Here is an 18,194-nt window from a genome sequence, read left to right on the forward strand (position 1 = left end):
TCAGAGTGGGATTCATCTTTTGGAGAACCTCATGTTTCATGACCGCTCCAAGCATATTGATATCAGGTACCACTTTCTCCGAGATATGGTACAACGGGGAGCAATAAGGCTCCAACACATTGGGAATGATGATCAAGTCGCCGATATTCTTATGAAGCCCCTAGGGAAGATCAAATTCTTAACCTTCCATGAAAAACTTGGAGTCGTGGAGAGACCCTCTTATGAGGGTCCCGTATGAGATAGATGTTGAGCTCTAGGAGCTCCAGGGGGCTTAGGGTACTTCTTGGAGCGATGAGCGACCATAAGGTGACTCACCCTCCCCTCGTGGTGCTTTGTGTATAGGGTGAATGGATTACCTTCCCCTGTGATACTCCATGGTGGCCTATGCATAGGCTATGTGGTTCACCCTCCCCTATGCCATATGAGCAGAATAAATGGTTCACCTTCTCCTGTCAGCGCATCCTACCCATGCAATCTGGGACTCATGGGAAGTACCTCTCATCTGGATAATGAGTAGGGAAATGAGTATAGGGACCATAGTACTACCGATGGACACATCGTGTACTACCTTACTCCCTATGCTAGGATGTTCATATTGATCTGGGATCAATGGAAACTGAGTACGGGTCAATTAAGAGTGGTATGACACTCTCTGTTGTTGGAGACTGACTACGGGTCAGTGGAGAATGGTATGATACATTCTCGATCATTTCTTATTTCTTCATAGTTCAGCAGAGCAGAGCGATGCAGTGACAACGATGGTACAAATTGTCAGACAGTGTGGCAGGTGATGTTCTCCCTAGTTGAGAGGGAGTGTTAAGTTTGGCAACTAGGGCCAAATATCACTTTGGACGGCTCTTATGAGGCAGCTAATATTTTTCTTGGATTCCTCTTTTCGAGAGGGGTAGGATTGATCTAAAGATCATTCCATTCTGACATGTACAAATGAAGTTATGAATTTATTTTGATTATGGACAAATTGTCAAGGTCGGCTAGCCATCAAATTAGCCTCCTCCAGCCTTCAATGTTGCATATAAATACAAGGTGCCTCCTCCTCATTTTGGCATCTCATCTCATTCATCTTTCTCTCTCTCATCTTGATTGGGTACGGATTTATAGGCCTCTCTCTCTCCACACGTGCGAAAGGAACATTGTTTTTTCTAGCTGCTGCGTTGACCAAATTTGACCGAAATTTCAGGACACTGACTTTGACCAATGTTGACTCTGTTTGACTTCGGTTTTGTGAGGGAGTCTTTTGTTTGGCAGGCCGTTGTTCTGGCCACAAAAATCGAAGCAGTTTGACCCCTGCGTTAACCAACGTTGATTGCCCTAATTCAGGTTGTTGTGTTGACTTTTGTTGACCAGATTTGACTAGTTATTTTTGGATTGTTTTGGGCTGCATTATCTTGTTGTTGGAGGCCGAGTTGACGAAGGTTGACCGAGTTGTTTTGGAGGTCAATTTCAGCCTTGTTGACCAGCGTTGACTTTCTGGTTAGGACTTTTTGTTTTTATTGTTTTGAATGATCAGTTTGGGCAAGTGAATATTGTAAATTATATATTCTCTCTGCTAAGCTTTTGAAGAATTATAAGAAGAATTGATCAAGGGTTTCCCCACATTGGGTTTTGTCCCTCGTTGGCAATGTTTTAAAACTCCGACTCGGTTGAGGGTCGACTCCGACTCCGACTCCAACTCGGTATCGACTCGGCCGACTCAATTTAAATGACTCGGTCGCTATAAAAAATACATTTATATTTATTTTTTTTATAAAAAAAAACATAATTTTAAAGATTTTCATTCATGTTTCCAAACACACAGCATTATAATATAGATGGAAGACAACATATGATCAAAGTAGGCTCATGAATATATCCATTTTATCAAAATGGTACCCAGTGCACTGTCCAATAAATACACGATGATGATATAGAGATCAAAACAAAAACACATAACCAAGGAGGCTAGAAATAGCCTCTACAACAAAAGTCTGTGACCAGTACTACTAGCTACTGCTAGAATTGCCAACATCATCTGGCTCAGTCTTACTTGGGAGCGGGAGCGAGAGCGAAAACGGGAGCGGGAGCGACATTTTCAGAAGCTCCCGGTTTGGGTGCGAATCCCGGAGGAGCTCGACAACCAATGTCACTAACATCAAGGTACACAGAGGGATTGGTGCTCTTGATTAAATACGAGTTCCATACCCTAATACATGACAAAATTCAATGGAAACATTGCAATCCCCCAATCCTGAAATCCTGAAAAAACTAATAAGTCTGCTGGATTTTGAATGAAATCTAAAATTCTACTTTCTCCATATGAAATCCAACGAGGCCAGAACCACTCTCAAACATCCTGAGTCATTTCATGGTAATGTTAAAAATTTAAGTAAAAAGATGAAAATGAAGATTAAGGAGAATGTCACTTTTACTTCTTAACATTACCATGAATAGCATATCAACACTAGGGATTAGAGTGGGTTAAATAGGGTTTGGGAGAGGGGAATGGACCCCAACTAGCACTTAACCAATTTTTAAAACAACTTGGAGTCCCCAACACTCAGCAAAATCTTTAAAATATAAAAAAACGTTGTTTTTGGGGTTTATCGGCCGCATGAATTGACCCGGCCGAGTAGTTACGGATCCGGCCAAGTTGGCTGAGTTATGACTGACTCGGCTGAGTCATGCTATAACTCGGTCGGGTCAGTCATAACTCGGCCGACCGAACCGTTTTTTCTACCGAGTTGAAATTTTTTTCTCGGCTCGGACCAACTCGATCGAGTCGGTTCCCAGCCGGCCGGATCTTAAAACAATGCTCGTTGGTGCCATATCTTGTGTCCTCTTGTGTTGGCTTGTCTTCTACTGTTATTGTTTATGTTCTATCTGCATTTTACTGTCATGTTGATGTGATTGCTATACTGGATATGATATTGGGCTAATAAAGAAAATTGAAGTAAAATTTCTCTAAGCATAGAACATACCATTGCTATCCTGTGATTAATAGATTCACGATTTGATTCAACCCATGATCCATACTTTCATGCCAAATACATTGAACGTACACACTTAAAATGAAACAATGGACACAAGTACCTCATGTGTGTCAAGGACCATTATCAATAAATGAATGAGCTAAGCAAGATATATGAGGAATCTTTTGGCTACTGTTTGTGGAGAATTTTGAATTCCATCACCAAGACCACTATTTGTTAATGTCGATCATAAGAAAAAAACCTCCTATAGTTACCCCTAGAAGTGATGGGGCAATAATACACAACCTATAATTTTAATTGATATTAGTTGAATTTCAATAATGGATGGTATTCATGTACTTGTTTTGGAAAAAATCCATCTACCAATGCCCAAACAAGCATCACATGCACTAATTCTAACGAAATGGGTCTCAAATAATCATTACAAGTAAATGACAAACTAATGTGTTTTTTAATTTACAAAGCTCCAATCAAAATAATCTCCATATCGAGGGAGACTACTTTATAAATTTCCATATTTCTAGCTTTCTATAGATTAGTTTATGCCTTCTAAATTGATATTTGTACATACCACAACAAAAGGTAGGATGTCAATCCCCATGATCTATGGTACAGGGCATGATTTTTTTTAAAGTCATTTTACAATTCTTGATTGACCTACAACAATATTTCTTTCTCTTTGATCAAGAGAAGTTGCTTTGTCAATGGGAGCTTGGTTTGATGGCAAGGTATGGTGTTTCATACCCCCACCAAGGCTCAAATCCCCTAGAGACATGTTTTGAGATGTGTGTACCATCTTGCATGTGCAAGCAAGTGGTTGGACCCAAGTGCAAGCCCTGGGCGACTACGGCAAAAACACATATCTCAAACTTGCAGCTTCTTTGTGGATGGGATCTTTCTAAGTGTTGTAAAATGCATACATTACATTGTAACAACCCTAGACTAGGGAGGGGGAGCTTATCACATGGTGATGATAGAAAGAGTCTTGTCAAAAGAAATAAATAAATGATAATAATTATAAGAAGAAAAAGAAACAAGTGTGGAAGGGATCTTTCTAGAGTGTTGTAAAATGCCTACATCACATTGTAACAATCCTACACTAGAGAGGGGTGTGCTTGTCGAATGGTGATAACAGAAAGCAAAAATCAAGTGGCTCAAGTTCACAAAAACACAACAATTTTAAAATATTTATTTATTCCAAGGACAGAACTGGGGTTCTAAGTTTGCTTATAGTTTACCTTTTATGTCTAATCATTGAGCCTGCTTAAATGAAAATAGAGTAAATTGAACTAACACAAAATATAGAAAATAAATACAACACTTGTAAATGCATGCTATCTCTAGAGAGAAAATATCGCATTCTACAGATCACAAAAGAAAAATTCATTTTCGTGAACCAAACAAATTGTACCATACCTTAATGGTTCCATCCTCATCTCCAGATGCAACAGTTGTCTCTGTTAAATTGATTAAGCGATTTATTGCAGCCCTTCAAAATCAACAAGCACAATTGTAACATCTTTCTAAAAGACTTAGAGAACAAAGACTAGACATGAGATGAAATGAACTTATCACAAAAGCACATATATCTATATTTTCTAATCCATGTTTCAAAAATTGGTGAACAAACCAAACAGCAACAAATGATATTCAAAATTTTACAGACAAAATTACAGCATTTAATGGAAAGAATAAGAAATAAACCAAAACTAACCTAAACGGCAAGATATAAAAAGCTATTATATGGGCTAACATACAAATGGAGAAAGAAACTTCAGAGTCTGAAATGTGAGAAATTTAAGATGAAACAATTTTTTATGTGATGGAATGAGACAGAAAGGAAAAAATTAGCTTCTTGAGAATTAATACATCAAAATATCAAAAAATGACCCCCACAAATATTAATATGTTGAGCAGTTGCAACAGGTCAGGACCATGCATTACTAGGCAAACTACCAAAGACAAGGCAATGACAACGAGCTGCCACCCCCTGCAGCCATGGTAACACCCAATGTCTTTTGTCAACAGGCTATTCAATCTTTGTTGTAATAGTATCTTAAATGCATGTCCGTGGCAGTTTATTGTATGGGCTTGCCTTTCAGAGCCGTAGTTTTCAATAATATAATTTCGGTCTGATAATGCCTTCACACCAATATTGACTAAATGAGGATCTCAACTTCGGGTGTAAATTTGTGATAGCCAAACCTGGCTCACATTTAATAATCCAGGATACTTGGAATATAAAGTAATCGATTGAGGATAGAAAATAATATATTGTATAAAAATATGGATGAATGATATGTTCAGTTACAAATGAGGGTCCCATATAAATACTAGGTAAGGTAGCATGCCCTTTCATGAATAGTCATGTCCTAACTAACAAACATGTCCTCCTTTCATAATCATTAATTATGCTTATTATTATTATGTTCATAACATTGCCTTCCCCTTCTGAAATGCTTTGTCCTCAAGAGTCAAAGCATATTGATAAAAAAGCTTGATATCTTTGTGTCTCGTAATGTCTTTACGTCTTCCCAATTCTTGCAACTAGCATCTTCAAATGATAAAAGACGATATAAGCTTCTAATTATGGTACAGAATTGTCGGATTGTGAAACAATCTAACCATCCCAAATCAATCTTTTGTGGAACTTTGCACTTGTAAGCTTCCAAAAATAAACTGTTATCATAAAATTTAATTGTGCTAACATCGATGTTCCTTGGAATGTAAATCAATTGTTTCTATCCTGTGCGATATGGGTTCGCTAATTGGTTGAGATGTCCACTCTTATGATTTGGGTGTTGATAAGAAATTCTTGTGACCTAATTTTCTTTTAATGTACTTGTAGAATTTTTTTAGTTATTTTTGGCATATGATCTTCCTTGCATACTGATATTGTTGGTTTGATTACTAGATCTTCTCTTGGAATTTTTGTCATTTGAACTATAGCATCCAAGTATATCTTTACTTCAATTGGATTCAGATTTCACTGAGCTGTGAGGTTAACTGGATTCGTATCTGTTCCCTTTTCTTCAACTTGAATTTCCACATCTAAAGATTTTGATACTTCCTTCTCGATAAATTGGTGTACTTTGTTTTAACGACTTCTTGTCCTTTTTTGATCTTCTTAATTTGCATAAAGTAATTTTTCACTGTGGTCCTTGAGGCGAGAAATCTCTTCATTTTTGCCTATGATAAATTTTTCAGCTTCTTTTTGCATATTTCGCATTGACTTTTGGTTTTCTTAAAGAATTATTTTTAAGATATCTTTTGTCTTCTGGTGTTATTAAATCCGGCTCCAGAGTAACATCCTGTACTGTTATTGTTTTTCTTTTTATAGGAAAATGCCAAAAACTTCTTCATATTTAAGATGAAGGACCCTCGTGATTCCGTACAGGTTGAACCCAATAATGTCACCATGATCACTCCATAGGTATCTAACAGAGAAATGTGATATAAATATATAACCCCCAATGTCCGACTGTAAATTGATTGTCATATTGTTTTGTGTCCCGATGGTCTAATTTTTCAATTATATTTGACTCAGGGATCGCCAACGGGCTAGAAAATTTAGGGATTTAATAATTATTATTTTCAGTGGGAGTAATAGAAATAATCATTATATTTTCTTGCAAGAGCCCCCTTAATTCTAAATAGAACTGAAGCATAGCGACATGAATTTTTTGAAGATCTCCTTTCTCCTCAGAGATAGACTCCATTTGTTTATCCTGAGTAACAGATTCCATTTTGCTTTTCTTCAAAATACCATCATATTTTTAATCAAAACTAGCACTTTATTATTTAGGTATTATTTTTATAATACCTTTTTTAATTAATAACAAAATGTTTCTAAAATTCCACTTGTAATTTTCTTTGAGATTCTTCTTTGCTTCACCACCTATTACTCTTTTAATAATTCCACTATATATATATATAGAGAGAGATTCATTCTATGTGGTTCAAGTACCTAGAAATTGGTGATCGCTACGTCCACGGAATAATTGTATCAGGCAGATCTACCTGAAAGGATCACTTCCTGTCAGCTCAACCACGGAGTTTGACCTCGGGAGTTTCAAGAGAATTGAACCCATGACCTCTCAATAGCAGAGGTGTTTTAACGATGAGGAATCTACCAACTGAGCTAACCCTCAGAGCTATATATATATATATTACACCTTTTAATCATAATTTACGAATTATTTTTATAATCCTTTAATATTATTTCCTTAGTATAGCTCCTTTTTATTCTAACAATTAATTTCGAATGATTTTTTTGTTCTAGGTGTACAATTGTACAAAAGCGACCATACGGACTGGTGTGGCCAAATCTCCCAATATAAAGTTAAATTCATACAGAGTCTCAATCAATTAAGAACACAAATCCATAAATTCAAACATAGGGTTGTGTTTTGATGGGGAAATGTTTGCACGACAGCCTGATCCGATTAGTGGATGTACAAGCACTGTACAATTCGCTGACAACGATGTCGGATGTGTGCGGTATAGCTAACTACTGGGCAGAATTGCAAATATGACACCCTGCGGAATTAATGGCTTGCCGGAGTTAATTTGTGCAGCAGTTGCCCGATTTTGAAGGTGGCTACTTCCTTGAAAGTGGCGGATCCAATTAAAATGCCCTCTGTATTTCTCTAGGGAACAATCCACAACAAAAATTTCTTTTCCTAGTTTATTTTTGTTCCCTGTAATTTCAGACATAAATAACTGTTGGCAGTGATCACGCTTCAAATTGCAGTGGGATATTTTTCTTCAATTTGCAATTGTTTAAATATGGAATCTTGGATTCTATAACTTGAATTAACCAGTATCTAGATAATATTTTCCCTATTAATTTCTGGTTTCTGCAAAAAATTGCAGTAGATTGGTTTATCTGGTTTTAAAAATGGGCAAAACCAGACGACAGTCATTGGCCAGACTTTTCTGAGAAACTCCAAAAATTTGTTTCACCAAAAGCCAGGTGAAAAAAAATGTTGTCAAGGACAAGAAAAATAAAAATTGACCAAGGATTTGGTGGCCAACAGCCCTGATCGGAGAACGAAACTCTGATACCAAATGTGATAGCCAAACCTGGCCCGAAGTTAGATAATCCAGAAGAATTGGAATATAAAGTAATCCATTGAGGATAGAATATAATGTATTGAATAAAGTATGAATGGATGATATGTTAAGTCACAAATGAGTTCCCCACATAAATATTAGGCGGGATGCCTTTTCATGAATAGTCATGTCCCAACTAACAGACATATCCTTTCATAATTCCTAATTATACTTATTAATTTATTATGATTATTATTATTACGTTCATAACAAAATTTCATCTACCTCAATTTTCACTCCTTGGTGGAAGCCTATCCGCTGCCTTTCTTTTGTTATATGCTGCATATATTGTTAAGTAAAAGAAAATAGAAGCATATTTCAAAAAAATTATATGTTGTAGAGTTAGAGCATAGCTACAAGGCAAAAGCTGGAATCTGTATGTTGTTTCTTCCAGGTTGAATGCAAATTAAGAGTTGAGTGATCCTATATATCAAAAATAGGATAGCCCATGCAAAGTTACTGGAGCACACATTGGTCAACTATACAGACAAAAAAAGGTGTCTGAAATTTCTATTTATATCAGCTAAATCATACAGAAATCACCATGGGTCCCTCTTTCACATTCCAATTTATTTTGGGGGCTGGGTAATTCCCAAAGCACCACAGGAATGTGGCCATTGAACAGCAATTGCTACCATTTTACAAACTGTTGTCAAATGAAAACCTATGGAAGTGCTTTAGCTAAAACGGTCAGGCCATTCAGAACTCTCTAAGATGAACAAGATTACATAGCTCACAACAAAAGCAATCTAATATATTCACTGACTTGAGGACAGGAAAAGCACTCATGTCTCAAGTTATGAAACGACTTACGAGTCTATTGTTGATTAACATAGGCAAATTTAGTGACAGAAGTGTACTCCTGCAATACCAATAAAATGTGTAACTCCCAAATAAGAGTAGACCTACAAGTTTTCTGTAGCACTGATATAAACCCATTCGATCAACATATGATTTATATCTTCCTTTTGTTCTCAAATATATAGAGTAATTTACAAAATTCATTTGAAGTTAGCTGCAGGGTTATATGTCATATGGGAAAGCTAAATATATAAAATAGATGAAAATTGGTGCTCATGTTACCACATTAATCATACAAAATGTAGTATCAGAACGTATGTTGCCCTCCACCATTTTTACATTTATGATTTTTGTTTCACCCTTAAATAAATTTATTATGAAGTATAAACATTGAATATTTCTAGTTGAAATTTTTGTTTGGAAATGAAAAATCTTTAACTGCATTGAGATTCAAGTTATAAATTGTGTTTAAAACATGTACTACTTTCTGCCTCTGAATGAAAAATGCAATTTGATAGATAAATGATATAATTTATATGAAAATGCGCTCCACATTTTCAAAACCATTCCCACAGTTTCCTGAGAAGTATACCCCAATTATCTGCAATGCATAATGGGATAGTCATTAGTATTGTTTACACAAATTTAACATCAATTTAATTCAAACATTAAATTCCTGCCAATGGTGGCTTGTTTGGTCAGTGAAAGCAGGTTGGTATTATCACACCAAGTGAGGTTCAGGTCTATACAATGACATGTTTGTGCTTGGGCCAGGTGCAAGCAGTGTTAACAAAACCAGAGCAGTCATCAAAACAGTCAACCCCAGAACTGAAACCAGACAAAACCTGGACAACAAAACTGGTCAACCAAAAAATACAAAAAATATTCAGATTTTGGATATATATATGTGTGTGTGTGTGTGTGTGTGTGTGTGTGTGTGTGTTGTTTTTCCATGATGCTGGTGTCTAGGATAGAATCTTAAATCAATGACGCTACCAATCCAAGTATCACAAGTCTACTTCACACAGCGGAACATAAACAGCAGTAAATCTACTAGTGCACAAAATATACACATCTTTTTACACAGTATGTACAATAACCCAACTTCATTATATTAATCCAACTGAAATATACAACAGTCTAGGGCTCCCGTACTAGGGATAATGGCCCTCAAATATCCCCTAGTACAAGAATACAAAATACAAGATACACTGACAATCTAACTGATGTAGTGCACGATCACAGCTTCTTTGTCATATCCTGCACACTGCGGGTCCTTTGCTTCCGTTCTGCAGCAATGCCTCTATCAATGCACCAACTCCTTTAGGCCACTAAACTCGGTCTCCACAATTGGCCCTCTAGCTGATCATAAGTCCATCTATCGTCAACACATGGGTTTTCACGGTCACTATCTGCTCCTTCGTCCTTCAAGGCAACAACACTTTGAGACTTCTGCCCACTGCTGCTCCTCAGCTCTTTTGGGACTTGTCTACCTGCACTGCTCCAATGGAAACTAACATAGAGCAGGAGGGCTGCCACCTGTCATCATCAAATGTCACTTCTACAACAATGAACACGAGCTGTCAAGCTGCTCCCCTGGCTGGCCAAACCTGAGCTCCAACAACTGCCACTCCTAGCAGCCCTTAGAGTCCATCCTAAGGTCTGCACTTAGGGCTGCGACTCAAGCACTTTCATGCTGCCCTCAAGCAGTCCTCAAATGCCAAATACCATCCAAACAACTTGTCCTCTTCTAGGACCTCATCCACCTAGCAACAATTTCAACATAAAATCAACAACAATACCTCAAATCTGGTGTCACATTGTTGTAGGTTAGGCTGACTGGTTAGGGCAAGATGACAGTCCACATCAGCCCACTCAAACTCCTCCAAACTGCCTCCTAACAGCTGTGGCTGCCTTTCTCTTGAGTGCTGCTTCTATGTGATTGAGTTCTGGGCTGTTTCTAGCCCTCCAAACAGACCTGTGGCTCCTCACAAATGTGATCTAGGACTGCGGCCCTTCTCAAATTGCATACCCAGACCTGCAGCACCCTTTAAATGGAACAAACAGCCACCAAACATTACTCAAAACAGCCCAGACTTGTCACTTGAGGCTGCAGCCTACCTCTGTTCCCATTCAGACCTGCCAAGGCACTTCAAGAAGACCACAAACAGACCCCAAACTCACTCGGCCTCCTCCCTCTAGAGCTGTAGCTACCTCAGAAGTTGATTTACTATGAAATGTTGCACTTAATATGTGTCAAATGAGCTCAAACGCACCTTGTATTTATACTAAACACAAGGGCTCCATGTGGTGTGCTCCAACATGTCTTGTGACACACAAAATAACCAATCCGACATGACTTTTGTGTCACAAAAGCCCACCAGAAACTTTAAAAATTAATATCTCAAGATAGACAACTGAGATTTTGTTGATTTTCGCTGCCCCTTTCTCCTCTAAGGGTCCTCTAACACTTCCAAGTGTCATCATCAAAATGCCTCATGGTTCCACACCCACCAGCTTGGGTGCAAAGCCCACATCTTGGGTTCCAAGCCCACAAAGTGTTTTTGTAGCGCTCCAAACCCCAAACCCTAGGGCTTGGAGTACCTCCCAAGCTACTAAATCTCAACACTCCCTCTTAGCGAGGGAGGTACTTCCAAGATTAAGAAGTAGCTCGTCATCATCACTTTCATTGCTCTCAACGCTCCCCCAACTCCTGGTGCCCACAACTACAGCAATCCCTGTAGCATAGACTATGCCTATCTTGGAAGTGTCATTATCACTGGAATCATTCGGCTTCTTGTTCTCCTGAAATGTCTTCCAGTCGCTCCATGATTCCTTTTTGGCAGCGGTAGAAGGAACCTTGCTCTCCAGTGACCACTCGCTCTTCGTGGGTTGCAAAGTCTCCCTCTGAACCTACAAACTCCTAGAAATCGATTCCCTCAGAGTCGCTAGAAGCTGAACCTACTTCTCTAGAACCTGCACCTGCTCCTCTTAAGCATGTGCCTGCACCTACTTCTCTGGAACCTCCACCTACGAAGCTAGAGCCTCTGGGCCTGAGTCTTACCTTCCCATATTGGAACAAAACCTCAAACCACTTCTACTCAATCGCTAAGACAGGCATCACGTTATATCTAAGTCTTGATACAAACAGCACATCTTGAACTTGCATCACCTGTCTTGACTCAATCTTGAATGGCACAACTCTCGATCCTCTGATCTCTTTCTGACTCTTGTCGCCCAACACCATGTGCAACTTCAAGTCTAGCTAAGTCCCACTCAGCTAAAGTCTCGAACACCTCCTATGACCCTGTCATATGCTTCAACACTCCATTGTCCATGTACCATGCAGCCTTGTCGATGGTACCCTGCAAGAAATGAGAGATCAAAGCAAAGTACTCCTTCTCCAACCTCCTAGAGAGATCATCTATCTCGGTAGAAGTGGCAACACCCGCAACCTACTTCCCTTTCTTTTTCTTGTCATCTCCCTTCTTCTTCAATCGAACATCTCATCGAAAAACGTCCCATCTCACCACAATTGAAACACTTGATCTTACTCAAGTCCTTCTTCTGCTTACCCTTCATTCATGCTGCAAGGGCCATGTCATCATTAGAGGCCCTCTTCTTCAAGTGAAGATCCTCGTCTCACAACTCTTCCTGATTGAAGTCGTCCCACAGCCTATTCTAGTCTGGCAATTTGTCCCTAGCAACAATCCCCTTGATGAACGACTTCCACTCTGGAGTAAGCCCTTTCAAGGCAATCCTCGCCATCTTGGAATCTGCAATGGTCACACCAATGGCAGCAAGCTCATCTCGAACCTGAGACAACCTCGTTAGATATGAAATCACCCCTTCACCCTGTATCATCTTATCCTCCAACGCTCGGTTCTCGTTCTAATTCTAGAACAAATTCTGAAGAGCTACCCACATCTCATGTGCAATGTTTTTCTTGGACAAATGAGATATTAAGGAGTTCTTCACACCATTTAGGATGATCAACCTTGCCTTCGTATCCAGCTCCTCGTACACTTCCATCTCCTTAGGGTCAATTGGCTTCTTGATTGCTTTCTCAGTGAATTCCCAGATCCTATTGACCTGCTAGACCAACTTGATCCTTTCCTTCCATGGACCATAGTTGGACAGCCCTTCCAACCCATCGTCATACTGGAGACCACCCGGCAACTTTGACATTCTAGTGAGCCCTTCACCTACAATGTCACCAACTCCCTCTTAAGTTGTACTTTGTTGTACACACTCTAATTCATTGTCCCTTCAAAGTAGCTCAGATACCATCTTGTTTTTCAACGATTATGGTGTCTAGGAAAGAATCTTAAATCACTCACGTTATCAAATCTTAAATCACTCATGTTACCAAACCAAGTATCACAACAAGTCTACTTTGCACAGCGGAATATAAACTATAGTAAATCTACGACTGCACAAAATATACACAACTTTTTACACAATATGTACAATAACCCAACTTCGTTATATTAATCCAACTAAATAATACAACAGTCTAGGGCTCCCATACCAGGGATAACGACCCTCAAATATCCACTAGTACAAGAATATAAAATACAAGATACATTGATGATCTAACTGATTTAGTGCACGATCACAGCTTCTTTGTTGTATCCTGTACATTGTAGGTCCTTCGCTTTAATTCTGCAGCACTATCTTTATCAATGCACCAACTCCTTTAGGCCACTGAACTTGGTCTCCACAATCTACCCCCGAGCTAATCATAAGTCCATCTATCATCAACACATAGGGTTTTCACACTCACTAGTTGCTCGTTCGTCCTTCAAGGCAACAACACTTCGAGACTTCTGCCCACTGCAGCTCCTCAGCGCTTTTGGGACTTGTCTTCCCACTATAGTCTTCATTGTCCCTTCAAAGTAGCTCAGATACCATCTTTTTTTTCCACGATTATGGTGTCTTGGAAAGAATCTTAAATCAGTGACGTTACCAAATCTTAAATCACTCATGTTACCAAACCAAGTATCACAAAACATCTACTTTGCACAGTGGAATATAAACAACAGTAAATCTATGAGTGCACAAAATATACACAACTTTTTACACAATATGTATAATAACCCAACTTCGTTATATTAATCCAACTGAATAATACAACAGTCTAGGGCTCCCATACCAGGGATAATGGCCCTCAAATATAGACTAGTACAAGAATACAAAATACAAGATACACTGACGATCTAGCTGATGTAGTGCACGATCACAGCGTCTTTGTTGTATCATGTACATTGTAGGTCCTTCTCTTTCATTCTGCAGTAATGCCTCTATCAATGCACCAACTCCTTTACGCCACTGAACTTGGTCTCCACAATCTACCCCCGAGCTAATCATTAGTCCATCTATCATCAACACGTTGGATTTTCACACTCACTAGCTGCTCCTTTGTCCTTCAAGGCTACAACACTTCAAGACTTCTGCCCAGTGCTGCTCCTCAGCGCTTTTGGGACTTGTCTTCCCACTATAGTCTTCCTGCATTGCTCCAATGAAGACTAATATAAGGCAACAGGGTTGCCATCTATCATCATTGGATGTCGCTTCTCCAACAAAGAACACAGGTTGTCAAACTGCTCCTCTGGTTGGCCAAACCTAAGCTCCAACAACGGCCACTCCTAGCAACACTTAGAGTCCATCCTAAGTTCTACACTTAGGGCTGCAACTTGAGCACTTTCACACTGCCCCTCCATCAGTCCTCAAATGCCCAATACCATCCAAACAGCTTGTCCTCTTCTAGGACCTCATCCACCTAGCAACAATTTCAACATAAAATCAATAACAAAATACCTCAAATCTAGTGTCACACTATTGTAGTTTAGGTTAACTGGTTAGGGCAAGATAACAGTCCACATCAACCCACTCAAACTCCTCCAAACTGCCTCCTAAAAGTTGTGGTTGCCTTCCTCTTGAGTGTTGCTTCTATGTGCTTGAGTTTTCGGTTGTTTCTAGCCCTCCAAACAAACCTGCGGCTCCTCATAAATGTGATCTAGGGCTGCAGACCTCTTCAAATTGCATACCCAAACCTGCGGCACCCTTAAAATGGAACAAACAACCACCAACCATTACTCAAAACAACCCAAACTTGTCACTTAAGGTTGCGGCCCACCTCCTCTCCCATTCGAACCTGCTATGACACTTCAAAAAGACCACAAACAATCCCCAAACTCACTCAGCCCCCTTCTCCTAGAGCTGCAGCTACCTCAGAAGTCGTTTTACTATGAAATGTTGCACTTAGGATGTGTCAAATGAGCTCAAACAAACCTTGTATTTATACTAAACACAAGGGCTCCATGTGGTGTGCTCCAACAAGTCTTGTGACACACAAAATAACCAAGCCGACCTAACTTTTGTGTCACAAAAACCCACCAACAACTTCAAAAATTAATATCTCAAGATAGACAACTCGGATTTCGATGATTTTCACTACCCCTTTCTCCTCTAAGGGTCCTCTAACACCTTCAAGTGTCAAATCATCGAAATGCCTCGTAGTTCCACACCCACCAGCTTGGGTGCAAAGCCCACATCTTGGGTTCCAAGCTCACAAAGTGCTTTTGTGGCACTCCAACCTCCAAACCCCGAACCCTAGAGCTTGGATTACCTACCAATCTACCAAATCTCAACATATATATACACTCATCCACATCCATGTGAATCCAAACCATTATAGACAAAATATGCAAAGCTTCACATGTATATAACAAGTTACAGTGCATGTAACCAAAATAGTGTGGAGTGCAATCCATATTTAAAACAATATACATCAACAAAGGCACTCTAAATAGCCTATAGAGTCCTCAAATAAGCATAGTACTAATTAATACTATAGTCTGAACTCTAGCCTCTACAATCTAATCATATGAGGGAATCTTCTGAATTCTCATCATCCACATCCTTCACATGACTAGACTCAAAAATGGGATTTTGACATGATGCCCCTGGCATCCAACAATGTTTAGATCCCCTAATCTACAAAATTGGGTCCAAGTCCATCCAAGATAAGTCTTCATTACCAAATGTTGGTATCCGAGACTTTATTGATTTTTTTTATTTCAATTTAAATGATCCCCATTGATTATTGTATGGTTCCATACAAAAACAGTGGTTTTTCCATTTATGGTTGGTTCAATACAAAGTTGGCCATTACCTGTTCTAATCCTTCCACTGAACTGGTACAACTCCAAAACCTGTCCAATTCCGATAGCATCTATGCAACTTTGGTAATATAGACACCCCTCACTTGTGGCTTCTTGGTTGAACAAGACTTCCATAGCATGGTAAGACATTTTTGTCCCAGGTTTAAATCTAAGATAGCACAAGCATCCATTGATGGCCAATGGGACTATTAAAAGGTACAAAGATGAGTGTCAAACTCAAAATGGATATCATCAACCCTAGAAAGCCCAAAAGAATCTGCATGTTTAATACAAGATGTTTATCCTGGACCACATGGATTGACATAAAATATCTATGATGCTTTTTGATCAACTATTTTTGGACATACTGCACATTTTGTTTTTAATCGTAAAAATGTTTGATGCAGTGTCATTAGCTCTAATCACTTGAAGTTGATAAAGGGAGCTACGCTACTTGCCTTCCTAGTTTTGTATGTTGATTATTGATCCAACTGTAATAATTGTCCTCATACTTGAATTGTAACAAACCAGACTAAGTATCACTAGAGTTTCCAATTCAATTCATCCCCCACACAGCTAATGGTCCCACACCTCCTCCCTCTTAATGTCCTAAATCACCCATCCCTTCAAGTCTCCCCACCCTCTTGTCTTACTTCACTCTAACTACAATCTAAGGAGCCATCCATAAGCTTAACACTAGCAAAATATGCCAAACTCGAATATCTTCTGTCCAAATACTCAAACATGAGATCAAACCTCTACTGTACTAGTGGGCCACCCATTTCAATGAAGTGTTTGTTCTAGATTTACCCCTTTTTGATCTCGGCATATCATTCACCTTATACACAAGTCTTGCGACACCTTAGACCTCAATATCCACAAGACCAACATGATAAACCATACCTTTGCAAAACTTTATCTCACAACCCTTGATCTTAACCTATACCACTAATTTGAAGGCATGGGTGAGGACTAGAACCCAGGTTGGCTTTAGGACAAATGACCAGAGAATGGATCACATATTCACTCTACAAGATATCATCGAGGAGGCTATACAAACGTTGTTAAAGGTTCTTTGTTGCTTTTACGCTTTTGGAAGGCCTTAAATACTATATGTGTGTGGGCACTTGTTCATGAAGCAACTTCATATCCTAGAGATACTCAATCTCCTAGTGTCTATAGTACTAAGGCTTTACAAGATTGTTGTGGGCTGATTTCACACATCTCACGGATTCTCCAATAGAATCAAGGATACTAGTGGATCAAATAGTGGTATCCTTCCCCCACTCTCTTCATGGTCTCCATTGGTGAACTAGAATAGCCCATCAAGGAGTCCACACATGGGGGGGGATGGTTATCTACTTCCTCGAGTCCTTATCTCACACCTATTTGCAAATGACATGATATTGTTAGCCTTCACTCCCAAGGGGTTACAAAGGTATGTTGTAAGCATTGGGTTAGTTCATTGTACTTTGGCGTTTGATAATGAATATCGAGAAAGTAAGAATGTGGTTCTCAATACAACAAAGGCCCCTTAAAGATATCATTTTTCCTTCCAAGAATAGCATGTGGAGATCACCAGCAATTACATTTATCAAGGGATTCTCTTCATAGGTCCCAGCAATAGCATGAAGCTCTTAACCCAACCACAGGATGGTAAAGGGTTTACCTCACTAGCTCTATCGAAAAGACAATGTTTTCAAATTCATTTCCACCACATTCCATCAAAGATGAAGATATTCAAAGCCTTCATTAGCCCCACTATCTCATATGAATCTTAGACTTGGGGACCCAAGCTCAGTCACACAAAGTGGCCTTGCATCTAGATGGTCCAAACTATCATACTCCAACATCTTATTTAGTGCAAACAAACTATAACCCATTCACCATGAGAAGCCCATCAGGGTCATCACCTATATCCATAAAGTATGATAAATGGCTAGCTCCTACTTGGGGTAAGAGAGATACCCATGCCCAATACTACTATTTAGAAAGAGGCATCTGTTGATCAAGTGAGTTGGCATCCTTGTTGGTCCAGTATCATTTCTTAAGGATATGGTATAATTGACTAGCTCCCACTCTCCCTACTCGATCTCTCTTGAAACCGCTCCCCACCTCAACCCCC

At 39.2% G+C, this 18,194-nt stretch overlaps 1 protein-coding gene across 2 annotated transcripts in view; it reads right to left on the reverse strand.

The window, feature by feature from the left end:
* Positions 1-18,194, reverse strand: part of LOC149194006 (WD repeat-containing protein 55-like) — a 229,661-nt gene that overhangs the window by 182,106 nt on the left and 29,361 nt on the right. For both annotated transcript variants that reach the window (XM_089404994.1, XM_089404993.1), the window contains exon 5: positions 4,404-4,476. In XM_089404994.1, coding sequence (XP_089261120.1) covers positions 4,404-4,476 — 73 coding nt within the window. The remainder of the gene's footprint in view (positions 1-4,403; positions 4,477-18,194) is intronic.

This window comes from Pinus tabuliformis, chromosome 2_2 (genome assembly GCF_031772625.1).
Source record: "Pinus tabuliformis cultivar Carrire ecotype Pingquan chromosome 2_2, CPIR1, whole genome shotgun sequence".
Taxonomy (NCBI): Eukaryota; Viridiplantae; Streptophyta; class Pinopsida; order Pinales; family Pinaceae; genus Pinus; species Pinus tabuliformis.